Below are 22,231 nucleotides of genomic sequence, written 5' to 3'. Positions count from 1 at the left end.
TTTTCTTCCGGCAAGAATACTCTGCTCTGCCGAAGTATGGTGCCAATTCCATGAGCATTAGATAGGTCTGGTATCTAACATAGCCAGTTTTATAGATAGGTAGGTTTGAATTTAAGCAAGCCATAATATTTCTAGTCGGGCGATCTAATGCAAATCATCGGCGGCTTGCCGAAATGACTTAAAGCGTGTAACCCCCTGAAAACTCTCCCATCCCAGGAAACACAATACTTGGTTCAAGATATCGCCATCTCGTGTGGGATCTTCGAAACCTGAACTGTGACTAGGTAGCATGATTCCATCCGTAGGACTCAAGTGATAGTAAATTTAGAAGTGAATTGGTACCCGATATTGATTGGAGTAGGTATGTAGGTATACCAGTTATTATGTATCTGCGTTCCACTATACTCATTTAGTTTGCGCTGATGGTTCCATCATGGAGAGGCATGCATGAGACAGGTGTCGATAGTCGCTCTTTGTGGGGAGATGATATCTTACATGTCTTAGTTGTGTAGTATCCATGGGGAGAAATTAGCTACCGAGTGTAATCTACATGTAACTTACACATCTCGTGGCAATCTCAGCCCTGCCCTGCCCATTATAGCTGGAGTACTATGTGCCTAAACAGTGATTCCGGCAACTAACCTACCAGCCCTATCTAGGATTCTAGGTACCTAACCACAGACACCTAGCTTCGGTATGTAGCACCATGCCATGCAATGCCCCCCTACATTTTGAGTCCTACATACCTATTTGAAAGTGGTTGACCCGTGTTTCGCGGATGTCAATAAACATGATCTGGACCACTTGAAGCTGAATAGGTATTATTATTCATAGGCATCACATAATACTTCAGACAGCCGTTTGAACCATTTCGAAGGATTTTCTGCATGAAGAGTTTGGGTGGTGTACGAACTGTCCAATCGCATCAGCACCTTTCTGCAGGCCGCCGGAGCTGATGGCGCCAGACTTCCCAGGTTCATCATCAATTATTTCCTTATTTGGGTTGTGGCGACGGTGCTGACAGGGGGGATCATCCACGCTCGATATGCCGTGAGAACCAATTTCATATGCACAAAAAGGCTCTTTATTATAGAATAAGCACGTCTCATATCTCAGCTGTAGCAGAATGAGTTCTTACAAAACCCCCTGTGGGCCTAATGTCTGTATAACTCGAGCTCTTCTACTTTTCACCCCCGAAAGGTTGACGAAGTAGCTGTAGCGTAGGTAGATACTGGGAAGCAAAGAAAAAGTCACTCGTTTGAACACCCATCCACTTACTGGATCGACAATGACGTTAAGCCATGATCAACCTGGTCTGGAAGTAGCACCAGAGTCAGAGCTACATGTTGTTCAAGCACAAACCGTCAACCAAGCGCCACCCCAAAGTCCGGGCCAGTACGCGTACGGACATCAACCACAACCTCAACCGGGCAACGCATACTTATCCGGTGCGTACTCACCTTCTGGATATCCCCCAGGCTATCCACCAAGCTATCCAGCAATAGCGTCTCCGAGCCAGGCTTATTGGAAAGGCTCCCAAGATGGCACACATATCACAGATGGAGACCTGCCGAAGCCTGCCCAGCCGACGATACTTGGGTTGAGGAAGACGGTGTTTTGGTTGATATTCGGTTCACTCATCGCTCTTTTTGTCGTCGGTTTAGCTATCGGCTTGGGCGTTGGATTGGGGGTTAAACATAACGATACAACGTCTGGGTACGTGAGGCCAAAACTTGCTCTCTACCTACCTAGTTACACCCTGTTCAGCCCATATCCGCTAACATCCGTTCAGGTCAACATCCAGCGAAACGGCAGCGCCGAGCCCTATAGCGTGCCCCGCGGCGAACGGAACCATATACGACGCTACGGGTAGCACCCGTTTCCTAGTCCTCTGCAACGTGGACTACAACGGAAACACGGATTCCAGGACTACGGATATCGCTAATGAAGGGACGAGTAGCATTGAGGACTGTATCAATGCCTGCGCGGGGATGTCGAACTGCAAAGGCGCTGGCTGGGGAAATATGGATGGGCAACACACGTGCTGGATGAAGGGAGGATTGGGTTCATCGCAAAGTGCGCCGAATTGGTTCTTTGTTATCAGGCAATGATCGATTGCCTCCTGAATACTTGGCTGGGTGCCTATCTATGGGTGTAATATCGCAGACGGGTGTCCATAAAATAAACATACAATGGGAGGCAGCGCTGGACTTTCAATTTGAATATACCTACTCTGTATAATAACTCTCGGGTTCCCTTTCTCATTTCTCAATCGGGGCACATATAGCATCAAGTCTCGATACCTTCCAGTTGTCATATATAGCACTCCACCTTGGAAGCCTCCCTAGGTCGGTAGCTCTAAGTGTTATATTTACTATATATACCTACCTACATGTCTAATCTACGATCTTTCGATATCAGCCTTGGCCCTAACCGACGTATCCAGGCTCTCTTATGTGCTTTGCGATGTTAATATGGACATAGCTCTGAACACATCCATCATGACGGAGAGGGGGTTCATGTATGTTCGTGAACCTGCGCTGTGAACCTCTGGCTGGTTGGTACTATTGGTATTGTTGCTGTGTGGTGACATGTTAGTAATCTACCAAACTTCATAGAAGAGGAAGACGGAATAAAGGGATAACAGTAAAAGATAGCAAGGATATACGCACCCACAACTCCAACTCGCCGCATCGTCCACATTCCCCGATCCATCCCAAGTCGCCGTCGTAGGATACGTGCATATCGGCCTCTGGCGCTTAACCCCTGACGACGAATCCGTCGGATCATTCCACGTCGTCGCGATGACCTGGTCGACCGGCGCTCCATTCTCAACCCAGTCCACAAGCGCAAGCAATATATCGTGCGCCGAGTCCGTGAACCCCGGAACCGAGTACGTGTTGTTCCCCAGAATGGACGCCTGGCTCGCACCCCCAAACGCCCACGGCGCATCCACGCTAGTGTACCCGCAATGCTGCATCCCGGGCACCTCGAGGCGTCGGAAGAACTCCCGCATCAGCGTCACGTTGCCCCCGCTCGTCCCGTCCACCGCGCGCTCGTAGTACAGGCTCGCGGCCGTCGTCGGCACCAGCCCGTCGGACGAGCCGTGGTACATGACGACCTTGCCGCCGCGGTCGCGGAACGCCGAGAGGTTGTAGTTGTTGGCCGTCGCGTTGCCCGGGTCGAACTCGTCCGCCAGCTGCAGCAGGCTGTCGTTGTACTGCGTCGCCTCGAACATCGGGTCGTTGAGCAGGAAGTTCCGGATGTACCCCAGCCCAAACGGGCTCGACTGCGAATAATTGAGCACCGTGTACAGCTGGCTTTCGGAGCCGGGGAGGTAGCCTGGCAACACGTGTTCGCCAGCGTCCGTGACGTAGCCCTTGTATAGGGATTGGAGGGTACCGATCTGCTCTTCGTTGAGACAGTTATCGGACGCGGCGAAGTCGGACGGAGCGTGGCCGCCGTTGCTGCAGCGCATGGCATCATAGTCGATGTTGCACTGCTCCGGTAGGCTGATGATGCCGTCGGTAACACCGTCATTGCCATCGCATTGCCGTACTACCTCGTCAGCAATGGGCGGTAGCAGCTGCCAGTCGATGTGCTTGGGCTCGTTAGAAGGCCAATTATACGATGCGATCTTACAGACCCAAGTGTTGAGATGGCTGGTATACCATGCCGGGGCCCCGACTAGTACGCCGTCGAAGCTGTTCGGGGAGATCTGTATCTCCTTTAACCCTTGTCGACCCCTATATGTAATTGTTTTAGCATAGTCAGTCAAGGGCCAGGGGCATAGTATAAAAGCTCACCCAGTCGAACAGCCACTATAGTACGAATAGCTGATAGGCTTCGAATAGTACGTTGACACGAGGGTTTTGCCCAGTTGCACGGAGCCATGCAGCGCTCGCCAGCCCCAGTCTGTTCTTATCTCCGGGTTGTCGAAGGCCCAGAGCGTGTCGCCGGTCGTGGAGTTGTGACCCGTGTCCGTCGAGATAACGGCGAAACCATGCTTGACACCGGCACCCATATCCAGCCAGTTGATCCCGCCTCCAAACCCCCCGTTACCGACAGTGAGGAAACGGCCGTTCCATTCCATAGGCAAGAATATGCCGAACCTATATGCCGAGGTGACCGAGGAGGCAACGGAGATAATGACGGCGCACAATTCCGGCAGATCTGTCGGCGGAATTGGGTACATGAGATCCGTCAAGGGCTCGCCGAAAGAGCTTCCGGCACTGACATACTCGACCCTCTCGACCTTGGCCGAAGACGGGAGCACAGCTGATAAGGTTTCGACATTGCAGCCCGAACCGCCGGTCTGTCTACGAGCATTGTTGTTGTCGGTGTTATGGAGATTCTCGGCCCAGCCAATGGCGGTAGCCGAGCCCACCACCAAGAGGTGAACAGATAATTGGAGAAATCCTGAGCACTTCATCGCAAATGTGTCATAATTCCTTTCGGGTCGATGTGAAACAGAGATTGCTCATCTAGGATATACGCAGTCTCGCTCGTTTACTTCAGGCTGAAGTTGAGGTAGGTATTATATATGTGTCACCACAGGGTCGGTAAACAATCATTACCTAGGTAAGGTAGGTATATAGTCCTATTTCGTAGACCCCTTTCCATTATAAAACCTCGCTTACGAGCCGTCGTATTTTGATTAGAGTCCGTGGAGGTTGGGGGTACCTACATACATACATACATGTTTGTATGAAGGCAAAGACGCCACACGATCACAAATGTATTGAGACTTGTGGTAGCGACCCCTGTGGAACCAGAGCACCGGCGCTGAAAGCAGCGATCTGCAGTATGTCACCCTTGGCCCACGGGCCATTACCAAGTGCGGGGTTTCTCATCGGAAGGGACAACAAGTTTGCATTCCAGTTCCGGTTGGAATGCTTCAAATGTCTACTATTTATAACTGTATAGGTATACGTAGGTACGTGGTACAGTATTTAGGTAAGGCAGTGAGTACGAAGTATTATCTGTATCATCTACATAGTTCAAGGTAGATCATGAAAACTAAGTCCGAGACGCTAGTCGAACGCTGCCGAATAATGCAAGATTCAAGTGGGAGTCGTAAGCGTTTAACGTGGCAGAGACTCCCGTCGGGATCTGGGGAATCCCGGATCATAATTATGAAGGCTGGCAAAGGCCATTGTGACGCTGTGGCTACCTGGATAGATGATAGCCTACCTACCTAGGTATATACCTACTTGAGGTGCATACATGTGATAGAGATAAGTGCCTAACATAGGTGAGAAACCTAGAGGTATGCAAAGCATAATACATAGCACATATGTTAATATGTTCAGATGAGACGTACGTATGTAATCTTCAAGTTATCCAAGATATACCTAGTACTCATGTCTTGGAAAATTCAATATTGGTGGAACAAAAGCAAATGCTACTTGCTGCCTAGTATGTTACACAGCTTCAGACAAAGGGGTAGGTAAGGGGCAAAAGTCATTACGGGTAAATAGTATTCCTAACCTAGTATCTATTATTCTATACCTAGGTGGACAACCATGCATGTACCTATTCACGCAATACCTCACAGTTTGTACAGCCGAGGCACAATTCCTTCCGCGGCAGAACTGAGCAAGACCCTGTTCTGTCTACCGTAATAGTATCTTAATCCGAGAGCGGAGATAGCTACGAGAAAAAGCATAGCACAGTTCACAGCGTGGCCTGTTGGGTAGCCGAGAAGCGCCTCGTCGGCCTTGTAAATCCAGACACTCGGCATTGACCCTGCACCACCGCAGCTCACGTTGATACCCACGGCCAAGCCGATGGATGCTGTGCTCCATAGGTTTGAGGTGAGCCAACCTAGCATAGCAGGTACGCCGGCGAAAGTGCACGCTGTTCCAACGATAAGGCAGCCATATCGTCCACGGTAGGATTCCGGGGGTAGCACGGCGGCTACTAAGAAACTTATACCGCCAACTATCGCGGAGCCTGCGGCGTGGTAGCCCCGGGCGTTGAAGTGATCGGCTGACCACGATACAAGAATCATGCAGACTATTTCATTAGCTCTACCTACATTAATCGGATCAGATGCCCAGAGAACCTACCATAGGCGACGGCCCAAGGTGGGATGGTCATCAGCTGAGCATCTAGATCGTGATAGCCTAGGCCCGAGACGATTGTAGGCGAGAAGAGAGAAAGTGAACCGACTGGAAAAGACACGACGAAGTATATCAAATAATGAAAGCTTGGATAGTCAGCTCTTAACTAGTTTAAAGGATCTTGAAAAGCCAGGGCGGCACATACTAGAGCCTCCAGTCAGTAAGTGTAGTCTTGACATCTTCCCAAGTCAGATTAGATGCCGAGCCTTTGGACCCCTCAACATAAAGCCGCTGCGCGGCCAGCTCTTTCTCAGGCCCTGTAAGCCATGAGGCCCTCTCAGGATAGTCGGGTAGAAAGAACCAAGCGAGCAAGGCAGATACGCATGATGGTGTACCCTCTAAAATGAATAACCATCTCCAACCAGAAAGGCCGCGGATTTGGTTCATATGGCCGACCCCGTAAGCGATCGCACCGCCGAATGCGCCCGCCAGAGTGGCAGATGCTAGTATAATCGCTACTCGTGTACTCCGTTCGTCGGTTTTATACTACCACAAGACTCAAATTAGTCGAAGGCACCTAAATAGGTATGTAGTTCGTGAAGATGCGGCACAGCTTGTGTAGGTCCCGCTTTTCTTGCCCCTTATTCCCTATCATACCTACTCACCCAGAATGTCAGATAGTACACCAACCCAGGAAAAAGTCCAGCTTCACAGGCTCCTAATAAGAAGCGGACGCCGATTAACTGGGAGGGGCTCTTGGTTCCCCCGAGACCAATAGTAACGCTACCCCAGCAGAGCATGAGTAGTGCCAGCCATCTCGACGGACGAAATTTCTTCAACATGATATTGGACGGGACCTCGAACAAGAAGTATCCCATCAGGAATATCATCAAAGCGATGTTGAACTGCCACTCGGAAGCGCCTGTCTCGGTCTGCATGTCGTTTCTAGTCGAAGAGTTCAGCACCCTGGCATTGCCGATGTTCGATCGGTCCAAGTAGCAGAGGAAGTAAATGGCCGCGGATAAGGGCAGGATGCGTTTGTCTTGTCTCCGTACCAACTGTCGTTCTGACCCAGCAGATGCGAGTACGGTGTTGATCGGGACCTAATAAAGATGAGATATTGTCTAGTATGCTTAGAGTTCATGGGATTTCCCTAAACCTACATCGTTTACGCGTTTCCCTTCAGCTTCCTCTGCAACGGAGCTATCATTCTTCTCTACATCGCTGGGAATCTCGTTGGAAGCCATTTTGAAGAGTCAAACTACCTGAGGCGAGGTAGTAGGAAACGATAAACATGCGGCGTGGGGATTGAGGGTTTAAAGACCATCTTCGACTGTGTTCCCTAACCGGAACAGGACGGACACTGAGCACACTGAGCAAGTATCTTGACACATACTGCTTAGCTCTGGCGACAGCCCCCTTGTGCTACGCTTCCTGGAAGCCAGACCAATATAATCTCACGTTCCCACAGCCATTATCGCCATGACGAGGCATTTGAGGTGTGCCATCTACGTATGTAGGTATGTATCACACCTACGAGGCTGGGTACATTGGCAGATAAAGCTTTGATAGTATCTCCGAATGGAACTCGACAGCCACCAATAAGTGATGAACCGGGGGTGTCTCAATTCTGCGCCACGTTTTAGTTTTATCCGTCGCCAGACTCAGGATCACCGGCCTAGATATTATGAAGCAACGGCCCGTCAAAAAGAAGAAAACATTATGTTTCGTCCTGAGGTTGTTAATGCTTAGGTTAGGCAAGTACCTATTATGTACGAAACAATATGGGAGTCGGCATCGAGGGGCAAGCAATACACGCATCTGCATTGCTTCGGAATAGTAACGCCCTTGTCAAATAATCGGTTCTCTTTATCATTGTCGGGCTGCAGATCAAGTAAAGATCCCCTTCAATTGCTTCTTATTAGACTCTCCACAGGCGCCATGTCTTACTTATATGGATATTAATATTCGCCAACCCCTTTATACCCTGCAGTTTTTTGTCTTGTGGAACTCTGGACCTACTGCCGACGCCCGTCTTATTCTCTATCTCGGTATATATAAAGTAAGCTCTCCAACGTCACTGGCTTGTACTTTCTAAGTTGTACGAACTAATGGAATCTCTGTGATGTGGTTGTTCTATGCCTTGAATTATGAGATTAGGTAAGTGCTCGACAGCGTTGCCATCTTTCTAGAACTGGTGATTACCTACCTAACCTAGTAACTTCCAGGCTCATACCTGGCTGCGCGTACTGACACACCATCCACTCAAAGAAATCTAACCTTATTTTTATTTACCTTCACGATCATAATATCGAGCAAAGACCTCATGCTTTGCCCGGGCCACCAAGATCGGCGCCGTTTTGGTGAATATTCGGCTGACGCCATTGATGCTCTGGGCACAGCAAAGTGAGAGCAGCGAATAATAACGACACAGCATATAACTATGGATAGGTAGGTACAGTAACCCAGTTACATAATGGCGGGGATCAAATATGAAAAACAAAGAGTATCATACGTACCTACTATGTTTGGGCATCAAAAGGCAAACTTTTTACTACAACGTTGCATGAAACTACAGTACAAGTACAAATTCACCGCCTCAATCTAGGGATAGACTCGTGATCTTAGCGATATTTTCAGAAAATAACTCACAGCAAATAGTAATGGCGTGAAAGAACTACTTACAACACGAGATTGCTGAGCTGCGCTCTATTTTTAAACTTCTTAGTCCTGTAGGTGCTGTATAATCAATGGTAGGTATCGTATAACGCATTCGGAGGCTTAAAGGGGTTCATTGGCCTGCTCCGCTAGGACTGTGACTGTGCCATGTGCCTGCAGCCCTACGGCAGACATGGTTTAGCAGACGTGAGATTTGGGCTTTTGCCCGTATTCTATGGCGACCTCTAAGTGCTGACTGAACTACTATCCAATGAAATAACGAGACTTGGGCAAATTCTTTCCGTGCTACCAAGCAAACATCTTGGAAGCTGACTGAACAGCTGAGGGGCTGATAGAATTAAATCTCCCTTTTTACTGGAACCGACCCAACAGGAGACAGCGCAAAGGAACACGATATCTTGGCATTGCATCTTGAAAGCAGCAGCTTTCTTATGTGGCATGACTTCATCCAAGCTCTCCTTACAAAGCTTCCAGGACTGTAAGCTACTAGGTACTGAATGCGCCGCTGATGCCAGCATAACATGACGATGCTACCGCGGAGCATGAGATGAGCAATCATGGCAGGTAACAGATGCATATATGTGCGTGAGTATATATATCTTCACTAGATCCCATCGTGAATCAGAAGAAATATCCTTATATTCCATACTCACTTACCAAGCTCTACCGACACACCAACAACATCCAATATCAGAATTAATATATATACCTATAATACCTTCCTACCTATAATATAATTCCTAATTCCAGTATACAAGAAAACATTTCACAATGAAGTCTTTCACTGCCATCTCCTCCCTCCTGCTCCTCGGAGCCGCCTCCGTCTTCGCCGCTCCCGTCTCGGAGCGGGAAGTCCCGGCACCAACTGAAATGGACATCACGTCGTTCAGCGCCAACACGTTGCCGCACGGCGATGGTGCCTTGTAAGCACCCAATCTCTTCTATATATGCCTGTACTTACATAGGTACTAACACACTCCCCAGCATCTCCTTCAACCTAGCCATCCCCGGCACGACCATCAACACGCAGTGCGCGTACTCCGACGGGACCTCGATCTCCTCGCTGCCCCGCGTCCCGCTGCGCAATTGTGCCGACCCGGCCGTCTCGTGGCAGTTCAACCAGGACCCCTCGCAGCCCGGCACCCAGGGCCAGTACCGCGTCGTCATCACCTACGCCTACGACGGCGTCAAGCGCGTCGCTGGATACCACGAGTGGCCCGCTACTGACTTCCCGCTCGAGGAGTGGGGATCCACTTACGAGACGTTCTACCGTGGGCAGGCGGATTTCTCGATCAATAACTTGGCTTAGGTCTTGGGTCTGGGGATAGTTGGGGGGGTTCTTACGGCACGGACGGGTTGGGCTATGGAATAGAAGCATAGATTTTTGCTTGTCTGGCGTTAGTTTAAGCGATTGGGGGTTGGGAAAGCGAATGATGAAGACATGTAAGCTACCTAGCCTAGATACTCAGGGGTACCTATCTTAATAATTATTTGCTCTTCATGTCTTATCTCAATGACCGTGATATAGCCTGCCTGCCTACTTAAAAGAGTGAACCACCTCTACGCATCCCCCCCTTATAAGCCACCTACCTAAGCACGAAGCACGATCCGCAACAAACCCCCCTACCCCTACCCCCTACCCACACAAGTCCTCCGACAACACCGCAACATGCACCACAGCGTCCACAGCGTCCACATACAGCCTATTCACCACCGCGCACTCCGCCCCCGGCCTAACCCTAAACACCCCATGGGGCCTCATCGCAACCTCCCGCTCGTGCATCTGCACCTGCAGCTTCCCCGCCCCCACCGAGCACAGGCGCAGCTTTCCGGGTCGGCCGCCCAGCGGTACATGGTGCCCGGCTTGGCGGTGAGGATCTGGGAGGCGATGGCCCGGCTGATGCGGACGGCACGGTTTTGGGAGAGGTAGGCGGCTGAGAAGGCGAAGTCTGGTGGGTGGGTTAGTGGAGGCTGGGTTATGTTGCGATGCGGGATTGTAGGGGGGTACCTACTAGGTTAGGTGGGTAGGTACCTAGGCTAGAGGTAAGCTCGCAAGGAGGGGAGAGTAGGTATGTGGATGGCGCAGCTGACTCTTTCATCACGATCCTCATAGACCGTCTTTCCGGCAGCGCCTCGGCTCTCGCTCGCGGACTTGGTTGAGGTGGGCTACTATGGAGGATTGTCAGTTCCGGATACACCTCCAACGACCAATCTCTCAGGTCGCAATGGGTTTGGCTGTTTTTGTAGTAGCAATTCGCACAGCCCAGAATAGCTTGACGAAGACTATTCCCAGCGTTATTTACGTCAGTCAGTTGGCTAAGAGGGGGAGTTAAAAGATCAACGTCGCGCCACACGGGAAGTACCAGTTCTGTCGAGCTATCGTTGCCGACTGTCCTCGTTGATTCTTCAGGGGGATCAAAAGGATTATGAGTCACACTCTCAGAATAGGAACTATCGGTGGGTGATGGATCAGACTCGTTGTTAGAAGACGTGAAATCTGAAGATTCCGATAGTTCATGAACTCGGTCGCTAGGTAGATGCTAGGGAATGAAAAGAACCATCCACTAAAGCATTAGGTATAGAGTTGGTAGAACGATCACGAGACTTGGATGGAACAGGAGAGTCTTCTGAAGATAACAATCAGTAAAACATTGCTTTTTCATAGGTATGTTACGGTTGTTCAAACCTGATCAGGCTTCATCCCGCTTTCTCTTCAGGCTTCTCTTTAGTGAGTCAAAACTCATCGGCTTTTAACACTTTGTTGATTGCTTCCCATCCATGGGCTTCGTCACTGGCGCAATGATTGACGATTGATTGATGTTCTGGTTAACGTCTGACATACTAGCTCGACTGAGCTCGAAAGCCCAGGTTATATGTTATGCGATACAGTTTCTAGAACTTATATAATTCATCGCTGCTCATGTCAATTCACGTTCTTGGGTGGCTTGTTTAGTAAGTTTGGAAGTTGATTGAATAGACTGTGAAGACAGCTGAAGGTATCGTGAAGGCCATTCACAGCCAAATACCTACCTAGGTTAGGTACATACAAGTTGTATAAGATAGCCAGCAGGTAACATAATAGTCGGCCAAACCTATGACGCCTGTTACAAGACGGGTTAACCTCGACATCTGAAGTTGAAATCTAACCTGGTAAGGAGAGCGGCACTTGTTGAACCAGGGATTGGTTCGGGGCTAGCCAGCATATAAAAAGCTTCGACTTCTTGCTTCCAGTAATAATTAAAACTGGTAGGATATTTTTGAGTTGTGAACTTCGGTGAAGTTGTTATCCTGGTCTAATGATAAGCGCTATGATCCTTCGTGCCAGGCCTAGCTGTATGTTATCTGCAAGCGTTTGCTTCTTATTATTTATGTATGCAGCCGTATCACTCATGCATACGTGTTCAAGATACATTTGAAGTACTGTATGCAGGTGAACGATGAAGAAATCTGAACAGTTAGTTGCTATAATTGCATCGGCTTATCATTTTAGAATGAACGAGGAGCTGGAGAGAATAGGCAAAATTCTAGGGAATCTCGTAGGGGGGAGTCCGGGAGACCAGGGGTTTTGTGGTGATCTTCATAGATCAGAGGCCGCTAGCATACCAAAGATCGTCATCATCATATTAAGTAATATTATCTTCCGACATTTCCTTTACTCTGCCTACAATTCTCTGCTTACACGGCTACAGTCTAGTTACATACAATTGATGGTAAAGAGGCACGTAGCTGAAAATGCTTCAAGAAGTATGGATAAACACCTACCTACCAGTAGTATGCCACCTTATCAAATGCTTCAGGATAGACAGCTGTGACTTAAGTCGCGTCCGGCATAAATAAGCCCTAGGGGTTCAACAGGAGGATCGACTGGACCAGTGAGCTCATACTAACCTGGGAAATTTGTTGATCATGCCACAGAACAATCCAGCTGAAGCATCATAGCTACCATGTAGGGCTGCCAGATACCTGGCTAAGGGTTGGTCCTGTCAAATATAGATCCGTCGATCCACACCACGAGAACGAGCCTCCACTAATAGAACCAAATCCTCATTTCGCGCGGCGTTGGACGTAGCTAACCTAGTTCTAGGCTATCCGCCCAGGCGTTCTCCCCGCGCACTTAAACATCGCGTTGGCCGCTTGATGTCAATTAAGGAATATTTCTAGCTTGAACACTTTGAGTAGTCATCTTCAGTCTAATCTACATACATACCTGTTCTTATTTGTAGTAAAGAAAATCCTACCTTGTAAAATGTGCATTTCGCCCTGAAAAGCTCGCAAAGCGGTCACCATCCACTACAGGATATGTTGAGGAACACTCGTAGACGAAGGGCGACGAATGTTATACTAATATTATCCGCCTGCTTGCTCCTGCTCCTTACCCGGGACTACTATCAAAACGCCTCGACTCGTGGCCGCGCCAACTTCCCGCCCATCAAAGCCCACCCCAGCTCGCAGGGCGAGAGCCGAGCCAACGAACTAGAGCTTGTGGTCGCGAGCACGGCACGGGAGGATGTGTCGTGGCTGGAAAAGTACGTGCCGCGATGGCCCAAGAATATCTACGTCGCGGACAACCGCAGCAGCCCGCTGACGGTGCCGGAGAACAAGGGCCACGAGGCCATGGTGTACCTGACCTACATCATCGATAACTACGACTCGCTGCCCGACAACGTCCTGTTCATACACGCCTCACGATTCCAATGGCACAACGACGACCCCGACTACGACGGGCTCCCCGCGCTCCAGCGCTTCCAGATCCCGTACTTGCAGGCAGAGGGCTACGTGAACCTCCGGTGTGTGTGGACCATTGGCTGTCCGGCAGAGATACGGCCCCTGGAAGACGACGGAGTTGAGCAGAACGTCGTGACGGCGAAGCACGTGTACAAAGAAGGGTTTCAGGAACTGTTTCCCGAGGAGATAGTACCCGAGGTAGTGGCTGTCAGCTGCTGCTCGCAGTTTGGGGTCACGCGGGAGACGATTCGAAGACGGCCGAGGAGCGATTATACGCGCTTTCGCAGGTGGCTCCTGGATACGTCGTTGGATGACAATCTCAGCGGAAGAATCTTTGAGTTTTCTTGGCATAGTAAGTATCTATCTAGTAAAGACTTTTTCAAAACCTCCAATTCTAGATTGTGAATAGGCGACTAATCAGTGTTGTGGCATTCTAGTTATATTTGGCAAAAAGGCATATCACTGTCCTTCAGCAGCAAGCTGCTACTGCAATGTCTATGGGCTGTGTAATTTGACCTGCTCAGAAAAAACTTGCGATGGGAGATATGCACTGCCTCCGTTCTCGAACCTGCCGTCCGGGTGGCCGAAGAAGGGTTGGAGACAAGAGGATAGGCATTTCTCTGGGCCATTGGATGAAATTTAGGTACAACTCTTAGGAGTATGGGCTGTCTAGCCTACATAATAGACAACATAATAGTAAAAATATGTATTGTAAATAAAGTGACACAGTCCCGGATACGCTCCCTGGGCATTAGGTCTATTCTGGACGCCCCTCAAATACTATTATCATAGAGGCTGGCCAGCTTCTCTTAGAGATAGGCACATCTATCACATTCACATTCATCAATATTGCAATACTTGCCTACTACATGTAGGCGGTCAATTGCCAACCTAGATACCTAAGGTACATACCTAGGTATTTACTAAATAGCCCTGGAGGTAGTAATTAACCTACTCCCTAGTAACCAAGCTGTCGGTGTCCATTAGGCTACTTCGATCCCCCAATCTGGCCTGGGGGGGGGGGGGAGACCCGCCTGCTGGGTTGCATGGTACTGTAGTGTCACTTCGTATCGACGTTCTACTATGTATGCACCTCATCATGACGTGACTCCCACATCATTCTTCTTCACCTACAGATCAATTTCATATGTATGTGCAATGCATGTAAATAAAGGGGGACCAATCAACGACCTAGCATCCATATACCGCCAATCTTAAGTTGTTTACACGTCAATCACTCGTTCGAGAAACCCCCTTTCTATTGAATTGAATTATTAATATTGGATTAATTTTTCCTTCCTAAGTATCCTTTACATTTCGTGTACGTCCAAGGCATAACTATGTCGTAGATACGTCCATATAAAATATGTACCTAATAAGTACCTATTTTATAGCTTACTCGGTCGACTCAGCCTGACTGATCCTCGGCATGAAGCTCTGCGGCCGCGCCCGTCCCTGCCCAGCAGCATCCGACCCCGTAGCCCGTTCCTCGGACCGGCTCCTGCGGTGTCGCCGAGTCCTCCCTTCCGCCGCTGCGCTCGCAAGTGCTAGATACAACGACCCCGGGGCATTTCGCTCGCGAAAGATGGATGTTCGCTTCCTCTCCGTGTCGGGGCTGTGGCTGCTCCGTGCATTGTTGGCATTGCTCGGCGCTGTGCTGGTGCTCGCGACCGCTTCTTCTCCTTCTCCGTCTCTGGCTTCTAGGGAGCGGAGCGTGTACTGGATTGACTTCTCGCGCTTATCGTAGTCTTTCTCGTTCTCATCTTCATCTTCATCTTCGTCTTCTTCCTCTAGGTCTTCGTTTTCTCTCATCTCCTGCCTAGTGACCTCCGATAGATGGGACACAGGCAAGCTGAAAGGTCTCAAGCCTTTAGCCGTGTTGTCTTTTCGTTCAAAAGACCGCTGCCTCGCTCGCCAGTGCGGGTCTTTTCCTTGGCTGGAGTGTGTGGATTCTGCGGCTCTCTCGTTCGACAGCCGCTGAGATGAATATGGCCTCGGAAGCTCCTTTCGACCCCTCTCGCCCTCTGAAATCCACCGTTCAATCCGCTTGCGTTTACCAATATGTGTTCCACCTTCGTACCATGCTCTTATGATATCAGACACGGTAGTTATGTCTGAATCGGTCCTCACGGAAGTTTGCCCTCGTTGTTCCATTTCTGGTGCTTCTTCTTCTTCGTCTGCGCCTAAGTCTTCGGCGTATTCACTGTACCCATCATATCCAACGAATCCATCATCTTCTTCTTCCTCTTCTTCCCCCTCCTCCTTCTCCTCCTCTTCCTCTTCTTCTTCTTCTTCTTCCTCTTCCTCTTCTTCCTCTTCGTCTTCTTCTTCATCTTCTTCCTCATCTTCTGGGCTTAATTCCGACGGCGAGTCTATGGCTTTCTCCAAGGCCGGATTAGTGACCAACTCAGAGTATCGTATCCCATTCAGAAGCTTCCGACTCAGCGCAACCACAAACGGACTGTACGTCTTCGGCACCTGGAAGCCGTTCCGCCGGGACGACTGCTGCGGATCTGCCTCCGTATCTACGGGCTGCGATGGACCGCCATCCTCTTTCTCTTTCTCTTTCTCTTTCTCTTTCTGCCGCTCGCCATCAGCCAGCTCGAGGTCAAACGCCCGCTTCTTCTGCGGCGGCTTCTGCCACCGACAGCAGCGGGAGACCAGGGCGGCGATGTGCTTCTTATCCACAGCATTCTCTTTATCCCTCACCGCCGCCCACAGCGCCCACCAGTCCTTCGCTCGCGCATAGCTCTTCATGTGCCTGCTCAGCAGCGCCTTCCACTGCTCGTCCTCCTCGCTGCCGCAGAAGTGCACGGCGACGTACTCGGCCCACACGGGGAGACACGCCGCGCTGTCGAAGCCCAGGATGGCCGAGACTTTGCCGTCGTCGACCAGTATGTTGGCGCAGGATAAGTCGCCGTGCGTGAAGGCGCAGGGCGCGGATTCCGGTAAGTACTCCTTCAGAACCCGTATCACACGCGCGTCGACCTTGTTCTTATTCAGCCGCGCATAGATGGCGTCCCACAGCTGCTCGTCGGATCCAAACGGCCCGAAGCCGTCTCGCGAAGTCCCGAAGAGGTGAGTGTGGTAGCGCACGGGGCCGCCGCTGAGACTCGAGATCCTGTCGGCCGTGAGGCGCCGCCACTGGTCGATGTGGCGCGCGACCTGTTTTGCGAGCTGCTCCTTTTCGTCGGTTTGAAGGTTCCACCAGATATCGTAGAGTCGTTTGCCCGGTGCACGTTCGGTGATCGTGATGATCTTCCCGTTCTCCCTCCAGCCGGCTATAACGTTTGGCACGGGGACCCTCGTCGACCTCCTAACCAGCTCGGCTGCTAAGGCTAACGTGACGTCCGTCTCTCCAGGCGGTTCTTCGTCTATTATGTCAGTCATGATATACTTGTCGCCGATATGCCATGTGTGTGTTTCCGGGTCGTTGTAGCTGAGCGTTAAACTGCTCTTGAACGGTAGGGAATCGATGGCTTGGCAGTATGGCGTAGTGCAGGCTGGGCAGATGTCCTGAACATCCCCTATGTCGATGTAATCATCCCCTACTGCTCCCTTTCCACCGACATCTGCTTTGTATTGCTCTTCGCGGTCATATTTTCCAGTCTGAGGGGTACTCTTAAGTGGCTGTTGCTCAGACTGTTGGTCTTCCTTCACTACCACATTCCGTCCTAAAATCCAATCGAATATCCGATGTACAGGAGGTAGGCATAGTAGCCCAGTTTGGCTAGGGTTTGGGGGTGGCTTCGCTGGTTGAAATTTCTCAGGCCCTGCCGTGTCGAAGGTATCATAAATCTCAAGTTCCTCGAGGTATTCGAAAGGAAAGGTGCCATAAAGGGAGTCTGTCCCAGTCAAGGGTGTATGTATCCCTTCGGCGTCATCCGTGATGAACCCTTCTGACGCCCTGCTGAGACTCCGCTTTTTATCCCCCACCGCCGACATGTTTTCGTATATAGACACTACAAGGTAGTTATATAAGCTTTTACCGTTGACGAGTAGCTAGGAAGAGCTCGAGGCGACTCGGTAGCAGGAGAAGATTGATTATAACGTCAGGTACGAGAAGAGCAATACGTAACTGCCGGGACTCCGAAATTTTCTAAAGCTTTCTTTTTGTCTCGATGAATCAATTAATTCAATTCAATCTCGATGACGGTTACTTCCATGTTTGTAACTCTTCTTTCCAATTTTCCCTCCAACTCTGTGCCGTCTGTCCGGACAGGTAGGTACTATTCCTGGGTATGTCCGGGCTTGAGCTGCACTGGAATGTCGCCAGAACCATACAACAAAGAGCACCACCTACTACCGAAAACATAGTAGCTAACAACCATACGGATTGAGAAATTAAGACTATTGTACTAAAATGTTGACATGCTCTTCTTCTTTAACCATCCCTCATTCCATTGCGCGTCTATAGTAGAATTGTAATGACCCATAATCGGGGGTGTCTTTAGGGGCTCATATAAGTTTAGCAGGTACCTATTTATCGCGATCAATTTGATAGAAGATAAATCATAAAAGAATCCCCAGATAAACCAAAGAAGACAGCGTCCACTATATATAAGTAATGCTGCATCAGCATAATAATGAGGCTTTGGTATGTCTGGTTTATATGGGCAGAGTACTATATACTACGGATTGAGCCCTACTAGTTAGAGATGATTAGGTATGTTTTATGGAAATAGACAATTACTAGGCAGTCAACTACAGACACGAGAAACCAGATAATAATCACTGAATTGAATCCGTAATATGTGAATGTTTCTTGATTTCAATGCCCCCTCCTCATGATGCCTATGTGTCTACTCATCTCATCAAGCAAAGCGAAGAGAACTCCTCTACCTAAAATAGTAAAGGGCTACCCAGTATTCAACTCCCATTTTACTTCTTGGAAGCCGAAAAGAAGTGAACCAAACTCCCCCATCCTTCCTCAATAAACACCATGGCTTGTAAACGGTATGTAGAACGAAGGGTTTCGTCAGTGATTAGATACGAGGTAGGGATGAGAAAAAACAGTTATTAACCCCTCCACCAGTTCCCGGAGAACACAACGCAACATGCATAATGCTATTAACTAAAAATGCTGATCAATGCTTTGCGGAGATCTAAAAAGTTGGTTTAGGGAAAGAAAATCGAATCGAAATGCGTGGGCATAGATGCGGGATTTTTGGGAGGGAGAAGAGTGACGTATGAACTTTATGAATAATCTTCTGCCACGTCGAGAATGATGGTAGGTGAATCGAATTGGCGAGTATCCAAAAAAAAGGCCCCCAATACCAAGAAGAGCACTGGATCTCCCGAGTTCTGCTACCCACACCAAGATGCACGCTAGTCAGAAAAGGGTATCCGAGCCCCTTCTCCTCATTTTTCAGACCTTCCTCCCTGGTTTCATACCGATGGCTTCTCTGCGATGATCCTGTAGGTCGTGGTGATCAGGCGCATATTATCCATCTGCACAAACGCCTGACCGTCGAGGCACAATCTGTCGATTAGGACCTTAAAGTGCGGCGGCAAAGCGCGTACACGGACGAGCCCATGAATAACTCGCCGGACGGAACGAAAGTAGATATCAACCTTGTCGATGAGTGGGGCCTGAAGGCCGTCTATGCTAGGATTGTCCGATTTTGTGACAGTGAAGCCGGCATCCGTGAGAGCCTTTTCGAAGCTTACCGGTGTCGGAGTGCCGACAGCACCGATCAGCGGTTTGACGCGGCGCATGAGTCCCGCATGAACAGGATCTTCCGGATTATACGGGGGAAGGCTGACCCAATCCAATAACGAGAACTTGGCACCCGGCTTCAGCACTCTGTATATCTCCTTGAAGGAAGCCGAAGTATCCTTGCAGAGACTGAGCGCTTGGATCTCGTAAAATGCATCGAAGGATTCATCAGCAAAGGGTAAAGGCAACTCATTCTGGTCGTGGACCACGAATTCGTTCTTGAAGCCGACCCGTTCATTCCATTCTCTGGCTTGCGCGATCTGATTGGCGTCGATATTCAAGCCCGTCACCTGAGCTCCGCAGACGCTCGTCATGTGGGCAGCAACACGCCCACGACCGCATCCCAGATCGAGTACCTTCATACCCGGTTTTAAATTAATATCCTTGGCGACAGACTCCTCGTACAGCAGCTGATTATCGAGGACTGAAGCCTTCTTGTCCATCAGCGGTGGGATATACATTTTCTCCACATCACCGAGACTGCATAGATGGTTGAGCACCGAATAGTAGGAACGAAGGCAATCTCCCACGCGCTGCTGGTAATCTGGGCCGAAAGCTTTTACCATTTCCTCCTCGTTAGCCCAATCCAAATTGTATATCTCATACGACGCCATGAAGTCATCGACTTCCTTGGGAGTCAGATTGTGGATATGCTTGAAGGCCTTGATGAAGGTCTTCCACCGCTTCGGTGAGGCAGAGCGGTCGACCTGACAACGGTCATCTTGACCAGTGCTCTGCTTGGATAATGGCGATGTGGTGTGTAGTGGAGAAGTGAGCTTGGCCTTCTCATTGCTAGTCTGGCTGGAACGGGAACTATCACTGCTGTCGTTCCGGCCGGGTATTGCAGCAGTAACAGGAGGTTGCGATACAGCGATGGTAGCCATTGGTACTCCTCACGACTACTTGTACTCCTGGGGAGAAGGGCAGGGGTTGGTAGGGTTTGGCGGGTGATGTACGGGAATATGATAGGGCTGTCACAAGTGTTGTGTGTGTATGTGTGTGTCTGTGTGTCCAGATACGGAATATGAGTGAGAGGTGCGTATATTGCGCGTCTGCTTGCGTGGTCTTGCTGATATTTTTACGAGATATGGTAGGTATGGGGTTTGGCTTTCACATAAAAGGAACGCAGCGTAGACGCTTTTGAGATGGTTTGGTTTATGTTTGTTTTGTTTTATTTTTGGTTTATTTTTCTTCTCGCGAGGTCCGGTTGGAAGATCACTTTCAAAATATCATTAAAGGGTTTTCGGCTCGTATGATTTAAAAAGAAGTTTGCTCCGAACGACCCGAAGTATTGTCAGGCGGAAGTCGGTCAAGTAAGGTTATCAAAGTGTAGGTGAAGTAGAGACAAGTTGTAAGTACTACATATGTATGTAGTAGACAAGAGAAGGGCAGGCAGGATGTAGGTAAGTAAGCCCAAGTAAGGCAGAGGTAGGTAAAGACGAGAAACGAAAAGGAGCGTTGGAAGTATGTATGTGACAGGCAGTAGTACCTACTACTATGTATGTGGTACTAGGTAATGGATTCAAGGTTGTATGTATGGTATGTATGTATGGTAATAATGGTATGTATAAGGAGGTACCTCCGTAATACAATGTACTATGTATGTATGTAATGAAGAGCAAGGTTAAAGGGTTCAAGCAACATTAGCTGAAGTATTTGCTTGGGACTAACAATGGTTGACTGAATTACCTATGACAGATACGTGTGTAGGTAGGTAGTCAGTCAATGTTGCGATGCAATGCGATGCGTTGTGCTATGCTGTGTTGTGCTGTGCTGTGTTAGGTACATACTATGTGATGTTTGCACGTACAATGTGGTTCAATCATAAGTTCAAGCTGAATGTTGTTGCTGTGTAGGTCCAGAGTCTGATGGTGACGATGAAATGTCAGGCTAGGCTAGGCTAGGTACTAGGTACTAGGTACTTACCTACCTGTGTACTACATAAACTTGAACTAACCAGTTAGTACTACATACTAATAGTACCTTCAACTTTTAGATGTCGACATCAAATGACATGCAACTTCCGTCTACTAAACTACTAGGTAGTAGGTACTAACTATGTATCAGGTGTACATAAAGTACAAACATGCATCATGGTTTGATCGGATTGGCTTAACACAATAGAAAGGAAGGGACCTTTCTAACCTTGAGGGGAGGCGCCTGCACCTCGGACAGGTCGGACAGGTCGGCGCGCGTCAAATTCTTGAATTTTTTATTTTTAAAATGGGCAACCACTTATTCCCGGCTCGCTTCGGCGTATGCAATTGCAGTGGATATTATATCATCATAGGTGGTACTACAGAACTACTAGCAGTAGCACGGTACCTACTATAGAACAAGGGGGTCCTCTTCTTTTCTTCTCAAGTGCTCCGTCTTTCCCAACTCATCCCAATTTCAGCTCATCCATATCCACTATCCAGATGTCCTATCTACCACTTGACCTTAGTATAATCCTTTTACAGTACTACTGCAGTTTCAAGTACTTACATACTACTTACATACATCAAAAAAACAAGACGAGACAGAAAAGAAAGGATTGTATGTAACTTATCCATCATACCATATTCCTCAAAAGTCCATCGTCATTCAGCTATCCCACGCCGGACTGAGTCAAATCTGACTGACTTGACTTGATTACCACCCAGCCACCTATTCCTTTGTCCCCCTCTCCTTTATTCATCCATGTCTAATGCTTCTTAATGCTTACCACATTACCATTCTCGTAGATAGCTACTACATACCTAGATACTTGCTTCCGATTTCTCTTCCTGTTTGCGCCTATCATGTCTCCACCCCAACGGTTTTACCGGGACCGGAGCCCCGGGGCCTGCACATGGCCAGACATCTGCTTAGAAATCCTATTCCATCTCTTTCTTTTTTCGTAAGATAATGGTCACCATCTAGCCTTATTTGTCTTCGTTGTTTATAATATTCATTACCGAATTACTCATTCAGCTTGTCCCGCATACTGATATTCAGCAGCTAGCATCATGTATAGTAGCATTAGAGCATATCCGAAAGTCGATCACGGGCCATTCTACAC

At 49.0% G+C, this 22,231-nt stretch overlaps 8 protein-coding genes across 8 annotated transcripts; 3 read left to right on the top strand and 5 right to left on the bottom strand.

The window, feature by feature from the left end:
- Positions 1-1,106: 1,106 nt before the first annotated feature.
- On the top strand, positions 1,107-2,129 carry GGS25DRAFT_1849 (uncharacterized protein). Its single transcript, XM_049256661.1, has 3 exons — positions 1,107-1,159; positions 1,220-1,716; positions 1,793-2,129. Exons 2-3 carry the CDS (start codon positions 1,289-1,291, stop codon positions 2,109-2,111), a joined length of 747 nt encoding a protein of 248 aa, XP_049120838.1. The 5' UTR covers positions 1,107-1,159; positions 1,220-1,288; the 3' UTR covers positions 2,112-2,129.
- Positions 2,130-2,162: 33 nt separating this feature from the next.
- On the bottom strand, positions 2,163-4,535 carry GGS25DRAFT_1757 (tannase-domain-containing protein). The gene is made up of 3 exons (XM_049256593.1): positions 3,807-4,535; positions 2,673-3,746; positions 2,163-2,579 (listed from the first exon to the last, which is right to left on the bottom strand). Exons 1-3 carry the CDS (start codon positions 4,430-4,432, stop codon positions 2,453-2,455), a joined length of 1,827 nt encoding a protein of 608 aa, XP_049120837.1. The 5' UTR covers positions 4,433-4,535; the 3' UTR covers positions 2,163-2,452.
- Positions 4,536-5,551: 1,016 nt separating this feature from the next.
- On the bottom strand, positions 5,552-7,312 carry GGS25DRAFT_516368 (MFS general substrate transporter; the record flags this gene model as incomplete). Its single annotated transcript, XM_049263188.1, has 5 exons — positions 5,552-6,018; positions 6,072-6,211; positions 6,271-6,611; positions 6,731-7,168; positions 7,229-7,312. 5 exons carry the CDS (start codon positions 7,310-7,312, stop codon positions 5,552-5,554), a joined length of 1,470 nt encoding a protein of 489 aa, XP_049120836.1.
- Positions 7,313-9,515: 2,203 nt separating this feature from the next.
- Positions 9,516-10,053, top strand: GGS25DRAFT_516367 (uncharacterized protein; the record flags this gene model as incomplete). The annotated part of the gene is made up of 2 exons (XM_049263187.1): positions 9,516-9,667; positions 9,729-10,053. 2 exons carry the CDS (start codon positions 9,516-9,518, stop codon positions 10,051-10,053), a joined length of 477 nt encoding a protein of 158 aa, XP_049120835.1.
- A 310-nt stretch (positions 10,054-10,363) lies between these two features.
- Positions 10,364-12,064, bottom strand: GGS25DRAFT_1603 (uncharacterized protein). Its single transcript, XM_049256490.1, has 5 exons — positions 11,892-12,064; positions 11,792-11,836; positions 10,777-10,913; positions 10,562-10,693; positions 10,364-10,512 (listed from the first exon to the last, which is right to left on the bottom strand). Exons 1-5 carry the CDS (start codon positions 11,945-11,947, stop codon positions 10,484-10,486), a joined length of 399 nt encoding a protein of 132 aa, XP_049120834.1. The 5' UTR covers positions 11,948-12,064; the 3' UTR covers positions 10,364-10,483.
- Positions 12,065-12,857: 793 nt separating this feature from the next.
- GGS25DRAFT_1659 (uncharacterized protein) lies at positions 12,858-14,297 on the top strand. The gene is made up of 3 exons (XM_049256524.1): positions 12,858-12,919; positions 12,973-13,821; positions 13,907-14,297. Exons 2-3 carry the CDS (start codon positions 13,044-13,046, stop codon positions 14,110-14,112), a joined length of 984 nt encoding a protein of 327 aa, XP_049120833.1. The 5' UTR covers positions 12,858-12,919; positions 12,973-13,043; the 3' UTR covers positions 14,113-14,297.
- Positions 14,298-14,632: 335 nt separating this feature from the next.
- On the bottom strand, positions 14,633-17,414 carry GGS25DRAFT_526691 (uncharacterized protein; the record flags this gene model as incomplete). The annotated part of the gene is made up of 1 exon (XM_049265034.1): positions 14,633-17,414. The coding sequence occupies one exon, from the start codon at positions 17,412-17,414 to the stop codon at positions 14,865-14,867; it is 2,550 nt and encodes an 849-aa protein (XP_049120832.1). The 3' UTR covers positions 14,633-14,864.
- Positions 17,415-18,857: 1,443 nt separating this feature from the next.
- Positions 18,858-20,072, bottom strand: GGS25DRAFT_512199 (S-adenosyl-L-methionine-dependent methyltransferase; the record flags this gene model as incomplete). Its single annotated transcript, XM_049262768.1, has 1 exon — positions 18,858-20,072. The coding sequence occupies one exon, from the start codon at positions 20,070-20,072 to the stop codon at positions 18,858-18,860; it is 1,215 nt and encodes a 404-aa protein (XP_049120831.1).
- Between the last annotated feature and the right edge of the window lie 2,159 nt (positions 20,073-22,231).

This window comes from Hypoxylon fragiforme (assembly GCF_022984875.1).
Source record: "Hypoxylon fragiforme strain CBS 206.31 chromosome Unknown GGS25scaffold_1, whole genome shotgun sequence".
In the NCBI taxonomy this organism is placed as follows: domain Eukaryota; kingdom Fungi; phylum Ascomycota; class Sordariomycetes; order Xylariales; family Hypoxylaceae; genus Hypoxylon; species Hypoxylon fragiforme.
Note: the sequence above shows the minus strand (reverse complement) of the source record. Positions and strands in the feature narration are given on the sequence as shown.

Bases quoted from the DNA above. Each gene is read 5' to 3' on its own strand.
- GGS25DRAFT_1849 (XM_049256661.1), top strand. From the start codon at position 1,289: ATGACGTTAAGCCATGATCAACCTGGTCTGGAAGTAGCACCAGAGTCA. The intron at 1,717-1,792 runs GTACGTGAGGCC...ACATCCGTTCAG, and splicing joins CATAACGATACAACGTCTGG to GTCAACATCCAGCGAAACGG.
- GGS25DRAFT_1757 (XM_049256593.1), bottom strand. From the start codon at position 4,432: ATGAAGTGCTCAGGATTTCTCCAATTATCTGTTCACCTCTTGGTGGTG. The intron at 3,747-3,806 runs GTGAGCTTTTAT...AATTACATATAG, and splicing joins TATAGTGGCTGTTCGACTGG to GGGTCGACAAGGGTTAAAGG. The intron at 2,580-2,672 runs GTGCGTATATCC...GTCACCACACAG, and splicing joins GCGGCGAGTTGGAGTTGTGG to CAACAATACCAATAGTACCA.
- GGS25DRAFT_1603 (XM_049256490.1), bottom strand. From the start codon at position 11,947: ATGCTGGCTAGCCCCGAACCAATCCCTGGTTCAACAAGTGCCGCTCTC. The intron at 10,914-11,791 runs GTATGTACCTAA...AATCCTCCATAG, and splicing joins CTGGCTATCTTATACAACTT to TAGCCCACCTCAACCAAGTC. The intron at 10,694-10,776 runs GTACCTACCCAC...CCCACCCACCAG, and splicing joins CGAGCTTACCTCTAGCCTAG to ACTTCGCCTTCTCAGCCGCC.
- GGS25DRAFT_1659 (XM_049256524.1), top strand. From the start codon at position 13,044: ATGTTGAGGAACACTCGTAGACGAAGGGCGACGAATGTTATACTAATA. The intron at 13,822-13,906 runs GTAAGTATCTAT...GTGGCATTCTAG, and splicing joins CTTTGAGTTTTCTTGGCATA to TTATATTTGGCAAAAAGGCA.